At 43.2% G+C, this 27,674-nt stretch overlaps 1 protein-coding gene across 4 annotated transcripts in view; it reads left to right on the forward strand.

Annotated features, from left to right (window-relative positions):
- The window catches only part of Not1 (CCR4-NOT transcription complex subunit 1), a 108,717-nt gene that overhangs the window by 32,644 nt on the left and 48,399 nt on the right, over window positions 1-27,674 (forward strand). For 2 of the 4 annotated variants that reach the window (XM_075673513.1, XM_075673516.1), the window contains exons 13-19: window positions 1,392-1,634; window positions 3,505-3,656; window positions 7,396-7,555; window positions 13,050-13,323; window positions 21,174-21,346; window positions 21,426-21,550; window positions 21,628-21,738. In XM_075673513.1, coding sequence (XP_075529628.1) covers window positions 1,392-1,634; window positions 3,505-3,656; window positions 7,396-7,555; window positions 13,050-13,323; window positions 21,174-21,346; window positions 21,426-21,550; window positions 21,628-21,738 — 1,238 coding nt within the window. The remainder of the gene's footprint in view (window positions 1-1,391; window positions 1,635-3,504; window positions 3,657-7,395; window positions 7,556-13,049; window positions 13,324-21,173; window positions 21,347-21,425; window positions 21,551-21,627; window positions 21,739-27,674) is intronic. The other 2 variants (XM_075673515.1, XM_075673514.1) reach the window with 2 other exon arrangements.

Here is a 27,674-nt window from a genome sequence, read left to right on the forward strand (position 1 = left end):
TGTGTAAACACTTTCTTGCCTAGTTGTATGCACAGCTGTTGCGACGTCACTGGTTAATATTTGAATTCATTGTGGGTACCCTCTTTTAAAACATGTGTCTACCTAACCTACTCCAAATGTGTGCTTGAATTGTCTTATAATTGGGGTCCTTAGTTTTAGGGTTTTATATCTTTTCAAATTTGGGGGCTAAAAATCTGGTATCATACTTAAAGAGGGTAATCGGGGAGAAATTCTGTGTTTTGTTTCCTGTGAGCCAAAAGCTCTGGATTTTTCTGGGAACTTTTAAAGGCAATTAACACAATGTAGTCTCCATTTGGGCATAAACGTCTTATTCGAACTAGTAAAATCAGTTTCAAGAACATGTAAGGGCAAAGAGAGCTTCTCGCATATCATGCAACGAACTGATTTCAAAAATCCTTGTTGTCACCAATTATTAATGCATTTAAAAGAAACCAAATGAACAAAAAAACATATGGACTGGTTTGTAATCCCTTCTTTGTACTCTACCTTTTCAACAAAAGAAGAAAACTAAAAATTGTGGTGCACAGGTCATGCTTTGCATAAAGTGTGATGCTTTTCCGTGTCAAGCCCTTGTACGTTATCATATGCATTGGGAGCATCTCTACGTCCATCCTAGACCTGGTCGTCCTTTCGTCCTTATTTGTCATCATTGTTTACTGGTTTCTAGTATAAGTCCTGACACAAAATTAATGGAATACCATCTAGACTAATAAGCCACCCTTCTTTGAACGTAACATAGTTGGGTAAACATTCTATTAATGTCGCAGCTATTGGTCGCAATGCAGAGCAACGTAAGAACTAGGTTAATTTGTATCCCAGCACATTACTGCTGTTTACATGTATGCAATATGTGGGAAATGCAATGCAATGTATCATTGTCATATTCATGTAAACTCTACTAAAAAAAAGAAGCAACACCTTAGTTCACTTAAGTAAGACCAGTACGCACTGAATATATTTTTATATATGTGCCGGTTTTCGCTTGTGTTCAGCGAGAATGAGGCGTATACCATATTTATATACTATTAAAATGATATATCTCAACATATTACTCGCAAAGATTGGGCACTATTCATTAGTTTTCTAATGCCTGCATTTATTATTATTCCTAATGAAAAGGCAAACTTGGGGAAAAATTCACTTTGCCCCGATTTTCATAAATGTTTCTCTGGGTGCAAAAATATGCAAGTTATCAGGTTTTACCCTGAAGGGCCCTACTTATAGCATATGCTAAAAATCAACTTTACTCCCAAAATGTCTCCAAAACAATTTTTATTTCACACCTAATTAATGCTTGAATAGTGCCATGCTGATTCCTGCTGTTAAATGCCATCGTTCATTGTTGTCTTGCTTTTTAATTTTTACAATAGAACCATGCCAGTGTGGTTCGGCCCTTGATCATGCACACCATGGCCGACTGGTACATGCGTGGTGGAGAAAGCGAGCAAGGACGCCTCTCTCGAATTCTGGACGTTGCTCAAGACCTGAAGGCCCTCTCTGTGCTACTGAGCAGCAACTCTTTTCCTCTGGTGATTGATTTGGCTTGCTTGGCCTCACGCAGAGAATACCTCAAGCTTGACAAGTGGCTCAATGACAAAATCTTTGAGCACAAGGTATGTGACCTCACCTATTTACAAGTGGCTTTCTTTACTAGCTCTGGGCTCCTTATGGATGTATGGTGCTACATTTAAGTGAACGCTAGAAAACACCTGTGGAGCCTGACTAGAATGGTATGTGATCATTGAACATTTTCCAGCGTCTGCCATACAGATGAAAATTCATGTGGTGTGTAAAAAAATTGGAATTGAAAATTGTATGCCTATAGAATGATGGGATAGGACTAGTTGGGGGTACTGCACAATAACACAAATCACTTCTCTTATCATGGTTAATGTTTCGGCTCCTGTTAGGCTTCGTGTCATTTGCAGCACTCGAAAGATCACAAGCATCTTCTCTAACTTAGGCTGCCTGAGAAAAGGGCACAAGCGAGGTACGTTGGCACTATGCCGGTGATCTTGGAGATCGTACTCCGACACGTTTCGCGCAGAGAGGTTACCAAACTCCTGCAAAAATTAATGACAACAGTTTAAAGGGTTAGCAACAGGAAGTTTTGCTATAGAAGAGTCCATTAAATTTAATTAATCTATTTTGTTTTTCATGTTCAAATGCAATTTAAGTTTTTATCACTTCATTAGTCTTGACAAACTGTTACGAGGATGATTTGTCCAAATTGGAGCTCTCTGGTTTTACAAGTGATACTGACAGCATTTTTACATATTTTTTTGTTGGGTTTATACAGTAAAACCTTGTTAAATTGTACCCGCCTAAGTAGTAGTTTCGTTTCAAAAGTAGTAAAGTCAAATCCCCAACTCGGGGGTCATTGAACATGTGTTTTGTATCCGCATAAACCATTCCAGCTTATTGCGTATGTATCGGTTAACGTGTAGTGTTTCCACCCTGTTTCGCAAAATCACGGCGGTACGACAGAATGAGCCTCAAAGATTGGAACGGCCTCCAAGCACAAACTTAGAGGGTGCTTGGAAGGGTGAAGCCACATCATCATCATTTTGGCACCATGCCAGAGGCGGAGAGCATTGTGGCCCTTGTTGTCGTGCAAGCTGGGACAAAAACCGGGTGCTCAGCATAGAAGAAAGATTGGACATCGTTCATGCTGTTGAACATGGCACGAAGAAGTCTGTGCTGGTACGCGAGAGGGATGTATCGTTGAATACGGTGTGTGGCATTTGGAATCTGAAAAAGAAGTTGCTCGGCAATGCTGCTGCAACCACGAAAATACGTGGGCCACGAGGTTCGACTTTTTGCCATCGTTGCCTCTGTTATTGCTGAAGTGTCGCCTAACAACAGTGATGAGGATGACACAGAAAGCATAAGTAGGGACGATTCAGGCCCTACGTTGGCAGATGCTGCGTGTTATGTCAGCCTCGTGTGGGTGTTTACAGAGAAGAGGGGGCTGACGGAAAAGCTGGCTCATTTGAGGCCACCACCACCACCACCACCGTTGTCGCTGCTAGCTCGCGGCAGCATCAAATGAAAATGACACTTTTGCCGCGCGAAGTGAATAAATACTGCATGTTTTCGGCCCTATTGTCACATTCTCTCATATTTCTGTTTTTGACAGGTAAGTGGGCGATCTCGCATTATTTACTACCGTTTAGTATATACTTTTTCCGAGCTCCGGCCAAGTACGGTTTAACAAGGTTTCACTGTACTTTTCCAAGCTCCGGCCAAGTACTGTTTAACAAGGTTTCACTGTAGAAGGCTCTTTCTTTGGTACAACTTGCACATTTCCTATTTAATAATACTGACCTGTGAATAGTCTTACACAATTTTTGCCTTCAGTTTTTTTTTTTTTTTTTTAATACTTCTAAAGCTATTGTCATTTCGACATTATTTTTACAGCATTGCATACCTGTTCTTTGTGCTATTGACTTACTAAATTTTTTCTCCCATTTTCTTTTACAGGAGGCATTCATTCAAGCCTGTGTCAATTTTCTGAAGCGTAGGTGTCCCCAGATTATGGGTGGCATAGTCAAGGAGGAGAATTTGCCAAAAAGTGCTCAACTACCAACTGAAACACTGGCTACTATGCTGTCCTGTCTCCAGCAGTATGCAGGGTAAGTGTTGAATAATTTGCAAACAGTGCAAAAAGTGTTGCAAAAAGCATCTGTGTCATGTTTGCCAATCTTGCTTTACCATCCACGATGTTCGGAGTACTGGTATTTACTCTATGTTGTTTGCCAGGAGTTTGTTATTGTCTTCAGTATGGACCTGAATGAACCTTGACTGAGACTGGAAAGCAGTCCCCTGGGCAGGGCTAGATTTGAAAGGACTGGTAAAGGTTACATTGGACCTGTTGGGTTGTTCAGTAGATAGCAGTTAAAAAAATTGGCAGAAAAGCACATTTTCTGGTAGCATTGTTTTCGCAATGGGTGTGTTTCAACACCTCTGCCTCTGGAAAACAGATTTTACTGTCAGAGGGGTTCTCAGTCACTCCTCAGGCTTAGTAAAAAACAGTTCGATTATAGCATACACTGTTGTGAACATCTTGGACAAATTTTGCAGTAATGCGCCATGCGTGCAGCTCAGAAAACAGCGCAGTACATAGCAGGTCATACAAACGAAGCCTACATACAAACATACAAGCATACAAACATATGCAAGCTACTGGCAGCTTGCATATGTCGTCATATGCAAGATTCCCATAGATGGCTGCTATTGGCTCCGCTCCGCTCCACTGTAGCCTTCGCAGTGCAAGGCATTGAAAAAGGACCGGGAGGACCGTGAAGGGGATCACGAGCGCTCTTTGGTTCCCAATAACTCCGCTTCTGCTGGAGGCATTGAAGTACTTTTTGCTACAAAGTATTTTGGAGATGTCTGTCTTAATGTCAAATTAATTCCTCAGCTTCGATAAAAAGTGGTTCGGCACCCCTTTAACGTAGTCCTACATGGGTTTATTGCAGCACATTCGGTAAATTTTGTCATGATGTCACTAAAATGCTGCTAAAAGCAGTGCCTTTGTTTTGTAACATTGTACTTAATTTTTCCTATTTTATTTTATTGCCCAGTGGGCCGAATTTCCAATCCCAGCTATAGTGATGTGGTTTTTTGTCCAAGCGACATCCAAGCCAGTGATTAAGAGCAAAAGAAATGAAAATGAAATCATACAGAAAACATTTTGTTCAGCATTATGAGGCCAACATCAGGAATAAATAAAAATGTATAGTAGGACCTTGTTGATACGATCCTGTTATGTATGATTTCCATGTGCCAATATTCATGATTGAGAAAACAAAAATGTTAGAATGCAGTCACTTTTTTCCTCTTTTTTTTTTCGGTTCATACGTTCCCATAGAACATTACCTTTTGGTACCAACGTTGTATAAACCACGATACTGTGATTGTATGATAGGTTTTCAAACTGCTAGTTCCCATGTAAACTAGAAAAGGCACGAGGCTCCAAGCAATACTCGCCCAATTGTGTCACGTGAAAGCGCTAGCGCACACTGTTTCCTATTTCAGTGCCATTGGAAGCGCACTGCACTCTTCTTTAATAGGCGATAACCCAAATAGGATGCCACGGTTGCACCTTCCTGTCACACTAGACAGTAAGGGAACAACAGTGTGCATTGCATCTTGGGTTCCTCGGGCGGCAGCGATTCACGCTGAGTGGTCATGTCAAACTTCTTGCGGAAATGTCTCACTTGAAGGAGCTGCTGACTTTAACTGGATTCAAGTAGTGCAAACTTAAGCTTGCTGAAGCCCCCAAAACAGTGCGAGTCTCGAACCACTCGGCATGGGTCGGCATCAGAGCTGCGATGGTTTGCACAATGCTTCGCAGTATGTACCTAGATGTCAAGTACAGTTAAGTCTGTCAAATTTTTTAATGACTTCGATCGTATATTTTGTAGGTAATGATATCTCTCGAGCATTTTTCTAAAATATATGAACAAAGTTCTACTGTACATTGTTACCCGACCTGCAGACTCGCTAAGTGTCATTATTTTGTGTGCCAGAGATGTGGGGTAATATTTCTATTAAAGAAAGGACATTTGGACATCCACCCGTTCGTAGCAATTGCTACGAACAGGTGGATGTATGATGTCTATCAAAAGTGAGTGTCACAGTTTTGTTGCTGCATTGCAGTTTATTATATATTTGAATCTGTCTTGAACTCGTGCATTTCAAGGGGAGAGTGGTTCAATTTCAGTGTATAGTCGAACCCACTTATAATGATCTATCGGTTATAACGACCACATTTCAGTACATTTGCAATTTCTGTCCCTGCCTATTGAAACTGCTTCCAAATATATTGTGTAAATTCATGTAAGGACCGCACTTCTTTTTTGTTTCAAAATTTTGATGAGCTTGTAGCCCTTAGATGGGACCAAACCTTTTGTTCAAAATGATGGCGCAGCCAGGGACTTGTGCACACCCCAGATCCACTGCATCGAAGATCAACGCGCAGCTCTCATCTTCTACTGGCAGCATGCGGAAGTACGCAGTGCACAAAAATTCACCGATGCGCTTGCACAGCATCGGGGTACGGAATGCGATTGCGTCTCTGTTGGTCTTTTTTTTTTTTTTTTTCTGAAATTTTCGGCTACCAAGTTGGGGTTGGGGCCCTCACACGAGTCTATAGGGTAACATTCTTTAAATCGCTGGACAGTTACAATGAATACTTCGAACCCGGTCATAATAAAAAGAGGGCCCATGCAAAGTACAAAAACATGACCAAACTGGGCGCTTGACAGCGTGCCCCGCTCCAGTCAAACCGAGACGGTGATACAGTCTTCGAGATACGCGAGCGACTGCCGCGTGCGGGTATCGAAAGCCAGGAAGGTCACTCGCTTTTAAGCACGCCTCCAGCCAGGGGGACGAGGTGTACAGCATTAACAGCATGGCTTGTGCGCCCGTGCAATATTGGATGCTACGGCAGCGGCACTCTCGTTTTTTCACAATTGTCTGTGTGGCACCACATGCATTATGCCTATTTCAGCGATTTGGTATGGCCATCTATGTTCTATGTTCAGTATTCATGCGGCCCAATTCGCTGCCGCCATGCAAATGTTCCAAAGCATCCATGGTTACTATGGCATTATCAAGATCACTGTTCAGCAACGCTTCGTTTACGCATTGCTGATTGCTGATAACGGTTCATGGTGACGTTCTACCTTTTGAACATTGCATTTCCTTTGCCTGAAGCGACATAACATTATTTAACGGCTCTTGTGTGACTGACGTGCATTCGTAAGGCTGAGATCACAATGCCCGAGACCTTCGCAGAATGGTGGCGTGCTGCAGTAGTTTCTGAAATTTACGTTCCAGCTAACGAGAATGCTTCGATAGGATGTGCAGAATATGCTCACGTCCCGCTTGTAGTAAAGTATCGCAAGCTCTCGTGTAAAAAATGTCAGCTGCGCTTGCAGTTTCGAAATGACAGGCAGGTGATCAGAACCGGGCACTGTTTTGAAGGAGCTATGATGTCACATTTGATTTTTTGGATGGATGTTTCTAACAGAAATTAGCAGCTAGGTGCAGGAACATACTGGGAACAAAAATGACGCTGAAAATCTGGTTTTTGGACCAAGGTGCTGTCCAATTATGATGCCAGCTCCAGTGCGGTCACTTTTTAGCATTTTCAATGCTGAGTCCACATATTACACACTACTGATACAAAGACCACTTTTCGCACAACTGTCAAGTTTGTTATAAATGGGTTCGACTGTGTCAGTAACAAAGTTGTCTTCACGTGAGTATTTGAATCTGCATAAATGTCATGCTAGGCAATCCTAACATTTAAATTTCTTAGTTATTGCCCTATGTGGTTGAATGAGTGCATGTTCTTTGTTGCAGCAGTGTTAGTCAAGAACTTTCGGAAACCATCTTGACCATGTCAGGAAATTGTAGTATTCTGCTGAACAAGCCACGCCAACCACCACCAGGTGTCGTCAAAACACCTAGGGGCTTGGAGCCGGCATTTTCAGCGGCTAGCCTCAATCCATCTCAGGCTCCTGTAAGTATTGTGCATGCATAGTTTTTGGAATGTTCAAACTTAACGCACTCTTGGTTAACTCGAGAGATGTACAGTTGACTCAGGTATGAGGACATGTGGCAGACAAAAATGTTTTAGTTCCTAAAATTAGGGTACGGCTGTCCTTTGTGAGGAAGACCATTTTAATACTAGTTCTACATTGAAAGTTCTGAATAAAGGCTTTGCAATTTTTTTATTTCAATGTGTTCCTTTAAAAATACCAAATTTGTCTCTTACACAAACATTCATACCTTTGAAACCAATTGCTCTATTTTACTTTGGAGTATGTGTAGAGCTACCTATGAGCGGTGCAATAAACTACAATAAAGAATCTGATGTGTATTTGGGGAATTGCATACATCTAGCATAGTCGAGCATTTTGCCCATCTTTCTGTGACCTCTTCTTTCTTCACTAAAACTATGTATATATATTGTGCAGTTACGAGTGCCTGTAATGACTGTGGTTCCATCACTCTTTCACCTTTTTTTTTTTTTCCTATCAATACTTTGATCTGTCTCTTGCTTATCTCGATTGCTGACCAGTAAATGCATCCATCCACTTTTATTCCCAGCACTTCTGGAATGTAGATGATTCATACATGTATTGCCAAATCAGGTCACCTAAGCACCTTCTTATGGGAGCTTTAAGCAAAATATTGCCAAAATATTGTAAACTATTACGTTTTTCACATCATATAATTGGTGTAAGCAAAAATAATACCCAACTTCCATATTGTCATTCTAAAAAAAAGTAAAAAAATGTAAAACCGAAAGTTTTCATTTACAGTGTATGCTAAAAGTTAGCCTGTAACTTTTTAATCACACAAAGTAAAGCCACGGCTCTTTTTGCAGTAGGTAGAGGAGTGGCATGGTGGGTGCATAAAAAACATAAAATTGAAAAAATTCAACATTATTTCAAAAGTATCTCGTACCTTAAAACAAAGTTCATGGGGACTGCAAGGAAACTTTGAAATAAATGAACTTCCAATTGAGCAAGAAGCACACACACACAAAAAAACTGCACCTTTATTAGTCTATTAGTCTCTATTTTAGGAAAATGTCTATCAATTTGGTCTGCTTCTGCTAGCCGAATCTAGCTGCGAAAAGCAAGTATTGCAAGCAGTAGACATGCCCAAGTGTTTCTTCCACATTATATTTACCAGCAAAAGATAACTGCGCGGGAGCAAGGCCCACAGCTGCATTGGCAGCCCTCTGTTGTGGCTTGTTTTCAATGTCGTCATCGACGTCACTTTCTTGAATGGATTCATAGGGCCCAATAAACTGCACCATTTCGCTGTTCTTCACTATACCGCGTGTTTCAACTGTGCTTTCCCAGCAACTTACTCTTAGAAACGGATGTCGCTTAGAGTGGCTTAAAAATCACTGTTGTCAAGCTTGCGTGTTTGTGCTTTCCCCAAGCTTGCGGTAGCATGTGGATAGCACTGTGTAGACTCGCCTCATATTTTGAGTTGTCCATGCACAAAATCATGGGCTCAAAAAGATGCTGCCTGTACGGGACTTTTACATTTTTGATTATGCCCTGGTTCATGGGTTGCAACACTGGTGTCATGTTTCCACGTAAGTGTGCTAGATGGGTGGCACTCAAGGCTGGTGCATTCTTGTGAATACTGCACATCTTGCGGCTTAATGACACGGACTTACAATTCAGTTTTGTGATGCAATTCCTGAATATGTTGGACGTCATCCACGCCTAGTCCACAGGAAGCATCTTCATGCCTTTAAAACATGTAGGCTTAGTGGCCTTCCCAATTGCAAGCAGGTGACATCGTTCAGTGCCAGTCGTGTTTGCTGCGATAGCTGATACCCTTTCTTTGCTCTAATACCCTTCTCTGCAGCATAGTTGTCATCTTTGAATGTCAGTCTTCTATGGTAGCAGCCGATAAAAAAGCGCATTCTCATGTGCGTTAAAAATGTCATCTGGTTGATTTCTGGGCTTGTACAATATTCCGGTTGATAGTCATTCAGTTACTCTCAAAGCTTTCCTGCTTTCCACGTTGTGCAAGTTTCCTAGTTGACTGATGCCTCCTATCTTCACACGTTTTTGAAAATTTGGTCATGACAATGAAGCGTGTCAGCCATCCATCAGAAGAAATGAAGTTGATCCAACATAATTCTGCGAGTGATAAAGCTTTCACCACAATGACCTCACCATTGAGAGAAAAGTTGTTGCTCTATGCTTCTCTTACCCAAAGCAGCAGTGCGCCTTCTTTAACTATAGGTAGGCACCGGTGTTCACGCGCTTCTAAGACATATTGAATTTGGGATTCTCTAAAGCATCCAGTATCGAGCGCTTGTCCTGATGGTTTTAGAGAGTGTTAATTTAATGTCGTACTTCTCTGCAATGTTTTTCTTGGTGGTGCTTCCCTTGTCAACCTCTTTCAAGGCCTGAACTTTTTGTCTCTAGGTCAAGCATGTGCAATAGGAGCCAGGAGTTGCCTTTGGCGGATGTCACAACAACACTCAAAATCCTAAGCGTTGAACCACATAAGGAATAAACCTAACGCACAGCTGACACACTGAATGGAAGATAAGGAAAAAGACTTGCCAGCATTGACTGAACAATCTTGCTGTTCAATGAGCTGAGGTGCTGCGGACAGCTGCGATGGCGATGATGCCATTGTGGTACACGGAGCTGTTTTGGCACTTGAAAAATCATGCATCTTATTCAATTATTATGGTTGCCTCGTGACTCTTGACTAAAAAATAGCTTCTAATTGACCGATATTATGGCCTTTGAACTTCGAATTATCGAGCAATTTTTTCTATAGGATTGCATGCAAAACTGATGGGATCAGTCCTTCACTTCTATTTAACTGAATATTCCAATTAAGCAACTTTCAATTATTGGGAGTTGACTGTATATGGATTTTGCTGCATGTCATGCTTCTATGATTCATAAAGTTAAAAGGAGTCCTGAACCACTCCTCAGGCTTGTTGAAAAAATGGTCTGCAAATAGCACATGCTCCTGTGCACATCGCAGCCAAACGCGCTGCGTAGAGCTCGCAAGCGGAGCACAAGGTTGCCTTTCTCTCAAATGTCCTTTTTAACAGAAGCGTGTTCCTCATTCTTTTCTGAATGCTTTATTTCATAATATAGTGGATTCCCGTACGTGGCTGCTATTGGCGAATAGCTGACATCAATCAATCAAGAAAAGTGTTTGGATCAATGTGCTTCTTCCTACCGTTACTGTATATTTATTGACTCAGTTTAATGAACAGGCTGAAAAAATGAACAGGCTTTGCAAAAATCTGCTTTTGAATCTGTAATAATTATATACTTCAGGAAGAAGCAGACTATCGTCTGCTCACACTCAGCCGCAGCCACCCGCGTAGGAATTTAACTGTGCTCATTGGTGTCGTAGCCATTTGGTCCTGCTAATTTCGACTAGATTTGAACGCTCAACTAGGCTCGAACCGTAAGAGACTTAAGGTCAGATCACATGCACACTTGCGTGTGTTCACTCCTGGCCACTCCGGTTAGTCTGCCTTGGCAGGCTTATTGATAGCGCGTCAAAAGAGGCATGTTGGATGTGCCGTCTGTCCATCGGTCAATCTGGTGAAGGACAAAGCTGGCCCACACCACTTAGTATGATCAAGCTGGAGCATATGTGCGCGAGCACGCAGTCAAGCCCTGTTGTGCACAAAGCACATGCTGGGCATACCACAGTTGCATGTAGCTGTGGTTTTCTACGTAGCATAGCTACTAGCTACCGCAACCACCATGGGGTGCTGCCACAGGTCCACTGGCTAAGCGCACTGTGGCTCGCTGAGGACCACTTTTGAGTTACGTTTTGTGTGCTGTAGGCGCCAAAATCTGAAGTAGTGGCATCTACATGAACATCCAAAATCAAATTTGAACTGCGTGCCATGGTGACATTCAGTAGGCGGAGCATTGTGGGCACACCCCGCTCCTCCGTAGCCTTCCAGTGCTGATCATTGAAGGAGTGTAAGCAGCATAAAGGACATGTTTGATTGCCAATAACTCCGCTTTTGCCTAATGCGTTGAAGTACTTTTTGCGTCAGCGTATTTCTAAAATAACATATTTTATCTTAAAGTGTATTTCTCCACTTCTATAAAAGGTGGCTCAGGTTCCCTTTAAGCATGTATTTAATGTGGAATTTCTAGACCATGCCTGGCTTTAATGAAATTCGCACAATGGGTATCCACCACAAATCATCATTGCCGTCAATACTGCCTTGTAAACACAGGCCTACATGTTTAGTATGTTTCATTTTTCATGACACCTAATGGGGGTCCCTGCAGGAATATTAAATTTACCCATTATATCGGGCGTCTGTGAAGGGTTGACTCGGCACCAAACCGTAGCTTATGCTGCAGTAATAACTGCATCCTTGATGCCTGCTGCGGGAGCCAAGAACTTGGTTCCAAGCCTCTCCTCTCAACCGGTGTTGGCTGCAAATGCAGATGGCAGTGAACAGTTGATAGTTAACTAAATCACTGTTTCTTGCAAGGTTACTGTCAAGTCTGCTAACATCACAGAAGTGACAAGTGTGGGATGCCGACAATATGCAGACATTTAAAATGCATGTAAATGCTGTTTCTGTGCATCTGAGTTAAAGTAAATGTTTCTTTTTGAAGCAAAATGTTGCCTTGTAAAGAAAATGCAACTTCCCAAGCCCCCTGAAAGTTGGGTCGGCTGCGATTGAAGTCTCTTTGCAACTCCCTTGAACTGCAGGAACTGCTGCTCATATGGGAGAACAAACAAAGTAGGCATCTTGTAACGGAGGCATTGGCCGGCAACTTCTGGCAATGCTGCGCTGGTTAGTTTAACAGCCAAGGCAATATGGCTGCGACGAAAATGTGCCTCTTGCTGGCACGTTAGTGGGGAGCAACCATCGCAAGAAGTTTTCAGCTCATCAAGTAGCTCATTGGTGATCAGCCGTGTGATTGTGAGCACAACTGAGGCTTATAGTAGTGGTTTGTAAGCACAAGACAGAGAGCTGAATTTGCGCAACACAATCAAAACTACTTGCAATGCACACTCAAAGTGCATGGGAGGTGCATCAAAAACGCACGCTAGAGGTAAACGTGAAACACTTCCATCGCCTCAACTACTGTGGAATGTCAAGTAAATAGAAGCACAGCACTGAGCAAAAGTCTCTAAATGTGTTCACTGTATTGCTGCTGCTTTAGATGTTCAACTTGCATTTTTGCATGAAAATATGTGAGTTAGACCACTTGAAAAATGATCTCATACCAGAGAGGGAACTGTTTCCATCTTTGCAAGTAGACATCTCTGCCACCTTTTTTTTTTTTTTTTCTTGATTTGTTGTGAAATCACAAACTTACTGTTCACTCTATCAATAAATTGACATTTGCATGAGTCTAGCTTTAATAATTGGTTCGTCAGCATAATATGAACATGAGCATTTGAGCGTACTTGGTTTTGGTGTGCCTGTTTTGTTCTGATGTGAGAAAATACATACTTTGCAGCAGCAGCAACAACAACAGCAACAACAGCAGCAGCAACAGCAGCAACAGCTCGAAGTCCTTAGCTCCTTGGGAAGCCTGTCCATGAGTGGCCCAGCTGCAGCACAAGCCCCACCGCTTGGTGTGGGAGGCGGACCACCACTATTTGGCAGCTCATTCGCTACTCCAGGCTCACCAGCCAAGCTTTTCGGGGCACCTCCAAGTGCGGCTGGTTCAGCGGGGCCACCACCTCCTGCTCAAGGAACCAGCTTTTCCAACGTTGTACCCAGCCTTGGAGGCAAGTTTGTTTTGCAGCTTTGCGAGTGTTTAGTGCCTGTTGCAAGGTGCTGTCTGGCAGAGTATGCATATGCATGTTCATGTGAGCATGTTAAACTAAATTACACCGCTGCATCCATGTTCCTGAGTGAGTAGCCATTAATGTTTTTTTGGATACAGCGGGGGCTGCACACTTGCTGTATCAACTATGGTTTCTAAAGGAATCTTGCCTTACCCAGGACTTGAACCTGGGCCTGCTATGTGGGTGACATGCATTTCACCTTGAAACTACACCCACAGCTCATAATGTACTGAAAATATTTGCATAGAACTCTGCTCACAGCTACCTTATACCCCTGACACACGGGCACTCTCTAAAGTCCTTTAGGTAAGGGGACATCTACCAGAAAGGCGTTCAAGTGCAGTGACACACGACAAAGGAGTATCTCCTTTACGGCAAAGTTGCTTTTCGGGAAAGGAGATCGTGCAACTACTTTTCGAGCGGAAAAGGAGTTACTCTCGCACACAGCGTGCACAACTCGTCAATAGAAGGAAACCTGCCACACAACTACGGTGCCCATAGGTATTTTTTTACCTTGCGAAAATGTTTTAATTGTTAGCGGTAATACAATTTGTCAAATAGTGAAGACTTCCTCTAGCTATACTCTCAAACGCTCGCATAACGTCGCTAGTGCCGCCATGTTGAATTCCGGCAGTGTCGTCGTCGTTTGCTGCGCGCATGTGATGTGTTCACGTCGCGAGATGGAGACTGCACAATCATCGCCCGCAGGAAATACCCAGAAGAAACCACAGTTGTTGGAAGAACATATTGAATAAAACGCGTTACGCCTGCGCGCACAAAGGAAGGGACGACATAGACGTGAAAAAGGACAGAAACGTGGGCATCACCAGAATGAACAGCATGCGCAGCAAAACACCGGCTGCACATAGTTGCTGGACCAAGTTAAATGGCTGCTAACAACGCAAAAACGCGAATAAAATAAACGACTATAAGCATTATTAGCCATCAACAATGAAAAAAATATATTTTTAGGTTCTACAGTAGCTAAGTGTAATTAAATGCGCAGCTTTTTAAGAATGTTTTCTCTCGTGTGGCTTTAACAGCCAGCGCTATTTTTCTTGCGGCGTTCATCTGGAGAACTACCTAAAGAAGTTCCATGCGGTGCCATGTGTCATCGACGCAACTCCTTTCTGAAAAGGGTCCTTCAGAGTAGCAAAAGGGGTTTACTGGAAAGGACTTTAGTTTTGCCCGTGTGTCGGGGGTATTAGTCACATCAATGAAGCTTATGGAGACCTATGCCTGCATGGGTCTGCCGCACCACTTTCACTATTCTGTCTCACAATACAGTAAAGCTTTGTTAATTCAGCCCTCGTTAATTTAGAATATAAGATAATTTGGGCCTAATCGCTGGTCCCAGCTGGTGTATCCGTTATTTAATGCCATGAAACTTTCAATAATTTGCACATATTTAGCTTAACATTGGCTAATTTGGACAACTCTTGGAGCTCGGCGAGTGCGGAGCGCCGCAAACGGTTCTGGCGTCCAACCGAAACAAATCGACAAAGTTTGCATTGCCATAGCCATCAGCAGAAATTGTATGTGAATGACAGCAATGCTGGAACTCTTTGTCCCTCTTGGTGCCTTTAAAGCCTTTTCTTGCATTTACCTACCACATCAGCCACGTGCCTGCATAGCTGTGTAATTGCCATCTATGATCGTGTCAATAGTGACTGTGGTTTTGTCCGCACTTCTTGCAGCAAATGGTAGTTTCGTTTTGACTCGGTGCATGCATCGGTTGTGTGCATTGGCCGAGTGCATTCAGAACCACAAGATCGCGTCCATGATCATGTCGATAGCAGCCGTAGTTTCGTTTTGACTCAGGGCAAAGCTGTTGAAGACGAAGAGCACCGGCTACATTGTGATGGATGGAGGATCTGTAGGCAACCGGCCCATTCATGAAAAAGTGATCGATGTGTGCACGGTAGCCAAAACCATTTCTCAGATCACACATGATGCGGCTGCGCTGCAAACGAAGTCATGAGTTCTTTGCCACTGCAAGCGCTAATCAGTCATTACAGCTTGCGCATGGAAATTGTGCAAAATACGAGGTGTGACACAAAAAAAACGAGACTGGTCCAATAACTTATTGCACTTACTGAATCAGTTCTCTGTGACATTATCACCTTCAAAGTAGTCCCCTTCAGCATTCACACACTTCTCCATTCGGTGCTACCATTGCTGGTAACAGTTCTGGAACGAGTTTTTTGGAGGGCCCTTCAGGAGATTCTCCGTTTTTGCCTGAACCTCTTCAACTGAGGTGAAATGGGTTTCCTTTAAGCAAGATTAAACTTTAGGAAGTAAAACAAAGTCGCATGGAGCCAAATCAGGTGAATAAGGAGGATGCCCCATCACAGTAATGTTCTTGCTGGTCAGAAACTGCTTGACAGATAGGGCCGAGGGAGCGGGTGCATTTTCCTGGCGCAGCAGCCATCCATCACTCCACAGCTGTGACCTTTTTTTCCTAATTTTTTTCACGAAGTCTTTTTAGTACTTCAATGTAGTAGTGTTGATTAACAGTCTGAGCACTGGGAACCCGCTCAATCATTACAATTCCATTAATGTCGAAGAAGACAATTAACATTGCCTTGAATTTTTTGGGTCATGTGGATCCTGGAGACTTCCACTCCATTGACTGGCGCTTACTTTCTGGATCATAGGTAAAAATACATGTCTCATAACCTGTTACAACAGATTCCAACAATCTTGGCTCGTTTGCAATGAGTTCTAACATGTCCACACACACGTTTTTACGGCACTGTTTTTGTCTAGCTAATGATGATCTCGCTTACCATCTGTCGAATGCTGTCGAATGCTACACACCAAACATTCTTAAGCAGATGCCCCATTTTATTCCTTTCATCACTTTCCACACTTCCATGAAGAAAAAAAAACCTACAACCAAACTTGCCTTGGCTTTATTATTTGTAGGCTTTATAATGGTTGTGGTCAACAACAACAATAAAAAAGGCACCTTTCGATTCTTCTCATCTGCACTTGTGGGCACGCAACAAATCGCGAGCGGCAACGATAGTAGCCACGTTTTACACTGATACGTTAGAAGTGTACCCTATTCATACGTCAACGCTTGTAACACAGCTAAGATAATCATCCACCCTTAGTGGAAACATGCGTATTAGGATAGTAGTGAAGACAAATGCTGCAGCTTCCACAGTATACGCGCCATGTGTTTCTATGTCACTGGCAGCTAAGCACATTGTCTCCTCAAAGTGGACTTGACTACGTTATTGCCGTAAACTTGTCGATATTAACAATATTATTCATTACGGATAGGGAAGAAACTGCTTCAATGCATGTAATGTAATCGCAAAAAGGGAAAAAAAAATCATGTTCCGCGCGTTCGGCTTGCTCCGCCGGCCCCCATTTTTGTTTCGGTGTCGCGCACTGTTACAGCGGCAGCCACCTGTTTGTTGACCTGTTGTCATCCCGCAGCAAATGCAGGAATTTTTTTTTTTTTTTTCGCAGGAAATTTAATCCACTTAATGATCACACCCCTGAATTTGCATCAATTTAAAAAAAAAAAGTGCTATCATTATGCGAGTAGGTACAGTACTATCAGAGATAACTGTCATGTCTTTGAAGTTGATAGCAGACAATAAAAAGGGAAATACAACCTTGAATTTCTCCACAGCACTCTATACTATATGAAATTGTGCCACTGCTCTTGAATTCTGAGGTGTAAATTAGCTTTTAATCATCCTATGCGCAAATTTTTCTTTGCTAATTATCTGGCACAAAAAAACTTGCTTATAAGCGGTGAGATGCCAATGAGGTCATTCGGATATACAGTGAAACCTTGTTAAACCATAGTTAGCCGGAGCTTGGAAAAGGTATGTATTAAACGGTAGTACTGCTTAACCGAAATAGCATGAGATCGGCCACTTACCTGTTAAAAAACGGAACTCTGAGAGAGTGCGATAAAAGGGCAGAAAACATGCAGTATTTAAATTCATTTCATGCGACAACAGTTTGGTTTCGTTTGATGCTTAGCAGCGATGACAGCGGTGTCAAACTCCCTTAAGCTCGGCAAACACTCGCAGGAGGCTGACGTAATGCGTAGCTTCTGCCATAGTTGAGCCTGAATCGCCCATGGTGTCACTTTCTTTGTCATTCTCATCACTGTCGTTAGGCGACACTTTGGCAATAACAAAGGCGACGATAGCGAAAAGACGAACATCAAAAAGTTGAACATCATAGAAGACATCTTTTCGCAGTCCCAGCAGCACTGCCAAGCATCTCCTTCACATTCCAAATGCCACGCACCGCACCGTAGTCAACGGTAGATTTCGCTCGCATGTCAGCGCCGACTTCGTGCGACGCTCGATAGCACAAACAATTTCCAATTTTTCTTTTATGCTGTGCACCTGGTTTTTGTCCGAGCTTCAGTATGATGCGAGTCCTGGCTTGCATGACTCCATAAAACAGGCCACCACCAGCCATCTACAACGCTCTCTGACTTGGCACCAAAATGATGTTGATGTTAGTGTGGCTTCACCCTTCCAAGCGCCTTCCGTGTGCTTGGAGGTCATTCTGATCTCTGAGGTTCGTTCTGCCTGGCCGACCTACCGCCATGATTCTGCTATAAAAAGTGCAAACACTGTGTTAACCAATACGTATTCAATAAGCTGGTACAGTTTATGTGAATACAAAACGCATTATGTTCAGTGGCTGCTGAGTTGGGGACTTGTCTTTACTATGTTTAAAACGAAACTGCTGTTTAAATGGGTAAAGTTTAACGAGGTTTTACTGTATCTTTATAAGTAGCTGTACAACAAGAAATTTGCAGTACCAGGTGATTATAATCAAAACTATCTTTTAGTGTGCAGTTCTAAATGTCATATTGTGGTTTGTAGTCTTGGCTTCGCTGCCAACAAATTGTGAAACAGCATATAAGTGGTACACCTGTGATGCACGTGATATCAGTAAGCATAAAGGCACTCAAATTGGAGGTCCCTGTCATTACTGTGATTTTTGTGATGGCTGTTAGAAATCGAGAAGTTGGTAATAAGTTTAGGCATAAATGGTAGCAATGCAAGCAGAAGTTATTTTCCAAGATGTGCAGCTTGCTGGAAGTTTGTGCAGTTTTAGAGGATCTTTGTGTAATTAAATGCTGTACTGAAAGGCAGGTGTTTGCACACCTGCTTTCTAGTGCTACGAATTCCTGCCACCTTGCTCAACTTTCAGTCATGACAGAGCATACTGTTGCTGTGTACATGCGATCTTTAAGGTCTGTCCGACCATATTTTTTTCCCCACTTTGGCACTACAGTGGTTGTTTGTGCTACATGTCTACATTCCTTGTTCGTATGCCTTTTACTATCCTTCCTGGTTTGTATTTCAGTACAGAATGCTTGTTTACCACTGAGGAATGGTGCAGTGCTAGTCCTACTGTGCCACTTGTGCTATTTTGTTAAAATTCTACTTCCCTGAATCTTTCAGCACCCAACAAAGTGTTTAAGTGCGATATTTTCACCTGAGTACACAGCAAGGGAACTTTTTGGTGGGATCTGACAACTAGCTCCAGACGCAGACAAAGCCAATTCAATCCAGTTTGCATTCCTTGGGCTTGCTTGAGAGTACTGTATTACTAGCCTTGTTTTACAGCTTTCCCGTGTGTTTCTAGGCAGCAGTGCATTCATACTCCATTGTTGAAGCTGCACCAAAGAAATTAACCTTTACTCTGCTGCCTCTTTCCATTGATGGAATTGGAATACAAGTAGGGGTGTGCAAATATTCGAAAAATTCAACTACCAATGAGTATTGTACTTTTAATATTCATATTTGATTTGAAAACTAGTTTTTGAAAATTTTCTAATATTTGGCTGGATACGAATATTTGACATACCAGAAAAAAATCTCGCTTGATAGGCCATGTAATGTGTAGGGCAGATGACCGGTGGACAATTAGTTAAAGAATGGGCTGCCTAGGTAAGAAAAGTGCATTCGAGGATGGCAGAAAATTGGTGGTGAAATTCGGAAATTTGCAGGCGCAAGACAGGGATAATTGGCAATCACTAGGAAAGGCCTTGGTCCTGCAGTGAACATAAAAATAGGCGGTGGCAGCGGAGGCGGCTGCTGCTGATGCTGATGATGATAATGATTTGGTGCAAATCGAATATATGTATGGTTGTGCAGGAGCAAAAATGGTTCTTAGTGTTTGCTTTAGCTGCACCAAATTTCTAAAAATATCCTGTGGCAGATAGCACAGTTCTAACCTTTGATCTAAATTACTTGATGAGGTGGCCATTACTACTATGAGAAATCAAAATGTTTAATTAAATAATTAACATAATTACTCAGGACTACGCCAGTTTCGATATACCGTATTTACACGATTGTAAGTCGACTCGAATGTAAGTCGACCCCCCCATATCGCTTGACCGGAAAAAAAAAAAAACGAGGGCGCATTCGATAACGAAAATTTATTAGTAGCTGACATGGTCACTGGACTACTCGTCTTCACTAGTGCTGCCATCGTCATCATTGCTGCGGTCCCACAGCGCGTCGTGGTCCAGCGAAATTCCAAATTTGGCAAACGACCGCACCAGGACATCTTGCAGAACAGCAGCCCACGCCAAATGCACCCAACCACCCGCAGCCGTCAGGGAGGCTCTTTTGACAGGTCCGGTTGGCGTAATTTCGCAGTCTTCTGCCGCCAGCCACTCGTACTCACAGCGGAGCAGAACCTTAAAATTAAGGCGAAGGTCCGGGCTTGTTTCATGACCACGTCACACTTCACTGGCAGGGACCGATCACGCATTTCAGCGACGCTGCCGCAAGCTTAGCCTACAGCTCCGGAAAGCGTCCAGACTTCGGCACGTGGGAAATTTCTCACTTGCCGCCACAGGGTGAAAATTTCGCTTCGCTGCAGTCGCCACTCTCGCACCACCCGTTTAGAAACATCGAAATTGCGGCCCGCAGCGCAGTGATTTGTTTCTTCGGCATAAAGGATGGCAGCCCTCTTGAACGCTGCTGTGAACGAGTGCCGAAAGATTAGTGGGCCTGCAGCACTCATGACGACTGGGGAAGCATAGAAGTAGCCCGTAGCCGGCAGTCAAGTGGAGCGCGTCAAAAAGTTGGTCAAACCAATGCCAGTGCCTTTAAACAGAGAAAGAGAAACCCGCGAACGGTGTCTGCTGTTCCATGAACTACCGATACTCCCCGCAAGCGCCGCCGTTCTAAGGGTGCCGCCGCAAATGGGAACAGCGGCGCTTCCATCAACTATCGACACCCCCCATGAGTGTTGCATGCACTGTAAGACTCTCAAAAATGTTGAAAAACCCTTCCGAAAAGCAAACAAACACGCGGGATAGCGAAAAGATACGGGTAGGACCATAGAGCAAACACAAAATTGTAACTACGTTGTAGCTCTCGTTGGTATCGCTTTTTTTTTTTTGGCGGGGCCATGTTTTGGTTTCGATTGTAAGTCGACCCCCCAACTTCAGACTTTCAAATTTTAAAAAAGGGGTCGACTTACAATCGTGTAAATACGGTATGAATTTTCAAAGTATCTGTCGAAATGCATTGACATTCCAGTTACTTTTGTGCTGCAATACATAAAAGAGTGAGTGTAGTAATGCTCAAGTGAACCAAACATTTGGTTAGTTCTGTCAATTTCAAGAGCATATGGATTGTACATATAGTGAATGAATTGCTATCCAGCTGGCCAATTGAGTAACTGTTCCTAGTATATTGGATTGTTGAAATTCGTAAATTTTGTCTCATTTTTGTCTTTTACTGGTAGTTCAATTATTTGCATTTTTCTCTCTTTAGATGTAGCAAGCATCCTGCCTGAAATGAACCAGCCTGTGTCAAAAGAAATTGAAGATGAAGCTAATGGATATTTTCAGCGAATTTACAACCATCCTCCACATCCCACATTGTCCATTGCTGAAGTTTTGGACATGCTGAAACGTTTTCAAGAGTCTCCCATCAAGTCTGAGAGGGTGAGCAGTGTTCCTTGTCTGGTCGATTCCTTTCCGGAAGTAAGTACAGGTGTTTGTGTTATGCCATTCTCTTTTACAGGATGTGTTCAACTGTATGATCAAGAACCTCTTTGAAGAGTACAGGTTCTTTCCACAGTATCCTGAAAAAGAACTCATTATAACAGCGCAGCTATTTGGAGGCATCATTGAACAGAGTCTTGTAACGTAAGGGACTGAGAAAGACATTGTCCATTTCAGTTTTCATGGAGATATTGGGAGGCTCTGACAGGCATTCCTTTCAGGTACATGGCTCTGGGACTGGCCCTCCGCTATGTGCTGGATGCTCTTCGCAAGCCATTTGGCACGAAGATGTACTACTTTGGCATCACTGCACTGGACAGGTTCAAAACAAGGTTGGACTTGATTTTGTGACTTTTTGCCTTTTTATGTATGTATCAGGGGGCTATTGTGCAATTTTTCACATAATGGACATAACCATTTCATCTGCTACTGGAGCTCTCTTTGGCTAGGCTTGGTTACGCATCAGGACACAAGCACCCCAGCCAATCAGCACTTTAGCAGCAGACGACATGGACATGTCCACTAGGTGGACACCTATGTTGAATTACAGGATAAAGTTTTTCTGCTCTGTATGGAGCAGTTTTATTGCAATGGCAGAATGGGAGCGCAAGTTGTGTGTTCCAAATGCAGATTGGGACCAGCCGACGATTCCGGATCACTCCACAGAGCGATCTGTATACCATATTTACTCAAATCTAGGCCGGGCCTGATTCTAAGCCGACCCCCGAATGTCCGAAGCCAGAAAAATTTTTTTAAAAACTTACCTCGAATGTAGGCTGAACAAAAAAAGTGAAGACAGCGTTCACAAAATTAAAATGGCATTTATTTAATATGAACATGCTAGCTTGCTCTACGTTATCATCGCTGCTAGCCCAGACCACACGCGTGCTTGCGGACGCGCTTAAGCTCGCGTCCGTATGCACACAGTGTGGCACGGCTCGCACGCATCGAAACGCGGCGCAATCTTGGTGAACAGCTCCTCTCTGTTATCGCGCACTTATTTTCCTTATGGCTGTCATCTCGTTGTGGCACACTCTAAAGGCATCCCCCATTGCCCTCTCAAACGACAGGACGTTTTTCTCATCGATGCCAAATTCCTGCCTGGCTTGAACGTTTGACATTGCCTCTGCGGCTAGCGCAATTTGAAAACGGCACTATAGTGGCATTGTCTGCTTAGTGCCATTACGATAACGGCCACGCCACGCTATGGGCCACGCCACGCTATGGGCCCCGCCGCACGCATAGAGTTGTCGCACACAGACATGACACAAGTCAAAATAGCGACATCGCTCGCGTACTTCACTTGGCTACTGGCATGGCTATAGCGGCTGCGATACTTACTTTTCTAAATGGTGGTAGCTATGCAGCATATTTATCATATTCGGTTACAAACTGGCCCCGTTTTTAAAAATCCTCGACTCAAAGCTGACCCTAGAGATTGGGATATGCTTATTTGAAGAAAGCTATCGGCCTAGGTTCCAATAAATATTGTTGGTATGTTCGATTCGCCTGCTCCACATGGAGCATTTCACAGGGGCTGCACCCTGCCATTCGTTCCAGCGATGCAGCAATGGCACCCGCTGAACCACACTGTTTGTTTCAAAATGTGCAGGAAAGTTGCACGGCTGGTTCTTGATTTTGCTGCACCCACTCCATTGTCGGTGCTGACTTAGCACAGGCGTACAGGCGTGAAGCAGCAATGCAGCAGACGACGCAGCACATGGGCACCAGCACCATTAAAACCCCGCTTGCATGTCTGAAGTGCCTATGCAAGTGTGGTGTGTATTTACGCCCCAGTAGCCTATCATACCTCCATTTCAGGACCTCTCAAACGTACGCATTCTGTGCATGTTAGCCAGACATAAGGTAATGCCTGTACCACGTCTGCACCTTGGCATTTGCTTCAAGTATCACACTGTGCGCGCATCGCAGAAATCGAACTGCACAATTCTGAACTTCTCATTAACCACTGTGAACTGGTTCTCACTGGTGCAGGTGAATCGAATGGACTTATACAGTGAATTCTCAGTTGTGCAAATGTCGGTTTACTGAATAATTCAAAATAACAAACTTTTAGAAAATCCCCAGTTGTTTTTCTATGCATTTTATGCAAAAATCTTTTCAGTTAAAGGAATTTCTCAACAGTGAATATTTCAGTTGAATGAACTTGATCAGTGGACTCGGGCACATTTTTAAAATTCGTTCAATGAAGTTTTGCATTCTGCAGCGCTGGCGTCGCCAATGCCCACCAGCCCCAAATCGCCCCTCCAGCGGTGGCTATATGCAATGTGACTGTGAGCTCGTTAACTGTGCTGAATTATCAGACCTGGAAATTGTTTCCAGTGTTCGTCCTGGCGAAGAACAGTACATCGAGGAAGATGTAATGTCAGAGGCAGATTCAAATCCTGTAATCTTAGCCGATGCTGTAGGGTGTCTTGGAAAGTTGCGAGACTTCATGTCTCAGGAACATGCTGTGCCAGAGGAAATGCACAAAAATGTAGACTCTCTGGACAGCTTTGTTACTTCTTGCACTTTTAAGAGCACCAGTGCAACTTAAAATTATATATATATATATATATATATATATAATATTTTTCGAAATGAGATAGGCAGCAACGTACCAGTTCTTTTATGCACTTCGCATATATTGATGTACATAACTCTATAAACTGCATTTCACACTTTTGACTCGGATGTCTGCTGTGGCCTATGCTCCTCCATGTTCTAGTGAATATTCAATTTAGTGAACTTTCAGTTAAGTGTACTATTTCCTTGGGTCCCTTGAAGTTCACTCAAGTGAGAGCTCAGTGTATTTGACCGGAAGTCTGTAGATTTAAGTCTGTAGTTCTGACTGGAAATCTGCAGATTTGACCGGAACTCCACGTGACATATTTCCTTCACCTGCCTCTGCTTCCTGTCAAGGTCGCCTGTTTCCAGTCGCAGGCTGTTATGGACGACATGGAAAACATGGATGCTGTGTTGCGCCTTGCGATTTTGTTTCTTCTCCTAGATAGTGACATCTAACATTTCTTCCTGCTAACAGTGACACATGGAATGCTGGGATGATCCGGATAGATGGATGAATGCTATAAGTGCCCCCCTTTGAAACGGGGTTTTGGGTTGCACCACCAAGCACTTGTTCTCTCTCTATTCCACCTCTAGCGTAGTGCACTCTCACTTGATTTTCCTGTACTAAATGCCCCCGCAGGAAGGCACGCATTCCATTTGCAGATTTGGTGAGAGCAATCTCGGTTGGACCCGCCGTGGTTGCTCAGTTGCTATGGTGTTTGGCTGCTGAGCACGAAGTCGCGGGATCGAATCCCGGCCACGGCGGCCGCATTTCGATGGGGGCGAAATGCGAAAACACCCATGTACTTAGATTTAGGTGCACGTTAAAGAACCCCAGGTGGTCGAAATTTCCGAAGTCCTCCACTATGGCGTGCCTCATAATCAGAAAGTGGTTTTTGCACGTAACACCCCATAATTAATCAATTTCAGTCAGAGCAATGTGTTCCGTTTGTGATTCGGCCGAGCACTCGCGATCTGGCATTGGAATTCAACATTACAAAATAGGCCCCCAGCTCTAACCTTTGTCTTCATACTTCTAAACGATTGTCATTTAGTAACACAATACTTTGCACAGCAACTTTGACTTCCTATTCAGGCTGCATTTTATGTTTAGGATCTTGCTTAAGTTACTAGCAGTGTGTGAATATTCAAAACTTGCAAAAAATTAATTGGATAGTGTTCTATTTGACTTCTAATTCAATAGTTACTATTCGTAAATGTGAATATTTTTCTAATATTTAAAAACGTCTCCACCCAATTAAACAAAAAATTGGAGCAAAAGTATGATAAATTTTCACCCCTGCAGACATAGTATAAGGCATAATCCATGAGAACTTGCGTAGTGGAGCAGGCTATGCCACTTATGTATCTTTTACAGGCTTACAGCGATCATTCACACTCTCTGAAAAGTCCTGAGAATGCAAAGGAACTACTTGTTTGTTCCAAATGCTTCATTTGGGCTTTTTATAACAGCACTTCATAACATGATATGTAATGACAGAAACGTGCAAACCTGAAAAGTACTCTGGGTGTGTACCAACAGGGAAAGCCGGGAATCCTCAGGGATTTTTAATAGTTTGAAAATACTCGGCGAAAACTCGGGGAATTTGTGCTTCTATCAGGGAAAATTAGCTGTCATTTTATTGAAAGGGAACGAAAGTCTCCTAAATGCAGGCTCCAGTAAAAGAGAGGAATCGTAACAAATTGTCATTGACGCCGTGACGTCGGCTGGAGATGTTGCCAGTGTACAGTGGACGGCAGATTTTTCGGACGCCCGATTTTTGGGGCATGCCCAATAATGCGGACGGCTTCGCGGCACCATGTACCCCATAAAGTCAATCTATAACAACGTCTGAAATTGCGGACGCAAGAGCCCTTTGCCGTCCGATTTTCCTTACTTTTTGCCGCCACCACAGGTCCGAAACGGCATTGATCAAACCCAACACCACCGTTACGATTACCTTGCTGCCTCAAACCAGCGCTCTCGCATACAGAAACGCTGGCAGCCGTAGCCACCACCGCGGCAACGTGAAGCCTAGCTGCTTCGACGTTTGCTATTAAGGTTCTTGCTGTTGGTGCCATATTTGAAAGAATTAGCCGCTGTCAGCAATGGCACTGACTGACTGACTGGCACAGACTTTTTCGGACGTTTTCGTGCACCCTAGGGAGTCCGAGAAATCGGACATTGACCAGGAGGATGCTGCAATGTTCCATGGGACAGGACTTCCTTGCAGTGCTGCATGTTCAGAAGTGCAAATTCTCTCTCTGTAATTTAAACAGCTGTGACATGTCCCATTTCATAGTTATGCAGGAGAGATTGTGCACATTAGAAGCAAACAAACCAGTGGAGGTCTTCAAAACAATAGTTCAGTTGTGCATGTCCTAGAGCGTGATCTTGTTGACATGCCTTAGTTTCTTTTTCTATTTTTTCTTGCTCAAAGCGCGCCTTCCACGCAACATCTGTTGAAAATAGATCTGTAGAAGCGGCTTTATACAGCTCCATGCTTTTGTCATGTAACTATACCGGGAACCATTAGGTATGCGAGTTCTGCTACTGCACTCAGTCGCAGGTCATGAATTTAAGAGGCTCTACAACAGAATTGTGCTGTGCCTGCTCTCGGACCATGTGCATGCTGAGAAAATAGTTTCCTTATAAACCATGCCGGCAAAGAGAGTATATGTTGAATTGTGCTCGTCAGTCTCAAGCAGTTGGTCAAATCTCGTATTGAGAGCTTAGTTTCCAAATTGGAAAGTGTCAGTTGAAAACAAACTTCTCTGCACCAGTTTTTCGAGCATGTTTCCACGTGCAGGATGTTTCAGAATTTAATGTACAATTTCTGAGCTGTCTGTTCTTACAATTATCAAGGCACCAAGGTGACTTCAGTGTTGCTGTTTAGCGTCATGTGTAGCTCTCACATGCTAGGTTTAGAGATAAAATGTGCAAAATGCAGCCATTGTGGGCCAAAGATTAGTGTTGAACCAGAACAGACTGATCCCCCTTGGCATGCACCAGTGATGGGAAGTGCCCTTGGATTTCTAGCAGAGCTTGTGCTCAACACTGAAGCAAGAAAAGGTGCTTTGCCATGGAGAGCGGCTGTGAAAAATGGCTAGTCTAATAACGCAAACCTTTCTGTATTAAAGACTTGTATCATGAAAAACGTGAAGGGTGAGCTGGATGCTGCAATTGGCAAGAATAGCCAAAAAATGCGAAGTTAACCCTTTTACATAGTTTGGTATAATTCACATCCCATGGACTTGAAGCAAGCCCACCCTTTCCTGCGGTGCAAAACTTTGTGCCATGGCAATGCCTGACCAAAGCAAAGGTAGGGATAGGGACGGCAAGGAGCAGGAAGGAAAAGTGAAGCAATGCAAATTTTTTGTCCCTCCATGCATGTTTCCTTCGAGAGACATTTGCCACCCTATTCTTGATCTGTCACTCTATAGCATAACTGAAGACCATCTCTTGCCATATAACTCAGAAAATTTGCTACTGTTGGTGCATTATTTCTGCCAGCCCAGCATTCCTTGTCACTTGGCTTGGCATATTCAGTTAAATTTAGTTTAAAATACATAGCCGCACTGCAAACTGAACAGTAACTTAGTGCCTTACTTTCTTGTGCTCATGGCTACGAGCATGAAATTTGTATTAACCTTGTGAAAGCAATGAATGGTATGCGACTGGTTCATGGAGTATTGTGAT

Source organism: Dermacentor variabilis, chromosome 1 (genome assembly GCF_050947875.1).
Source record: "Dermacentor variabilis isolate Ectoservices chromosome 1, ASM5094787v1, whole genome shotgun sequence".
NCBI lineage: Eukaryota > Metazoa > Arthropoda > Arachnida > Ixodida > Ixodidae > Dermacentor > Dermacentor variabilis.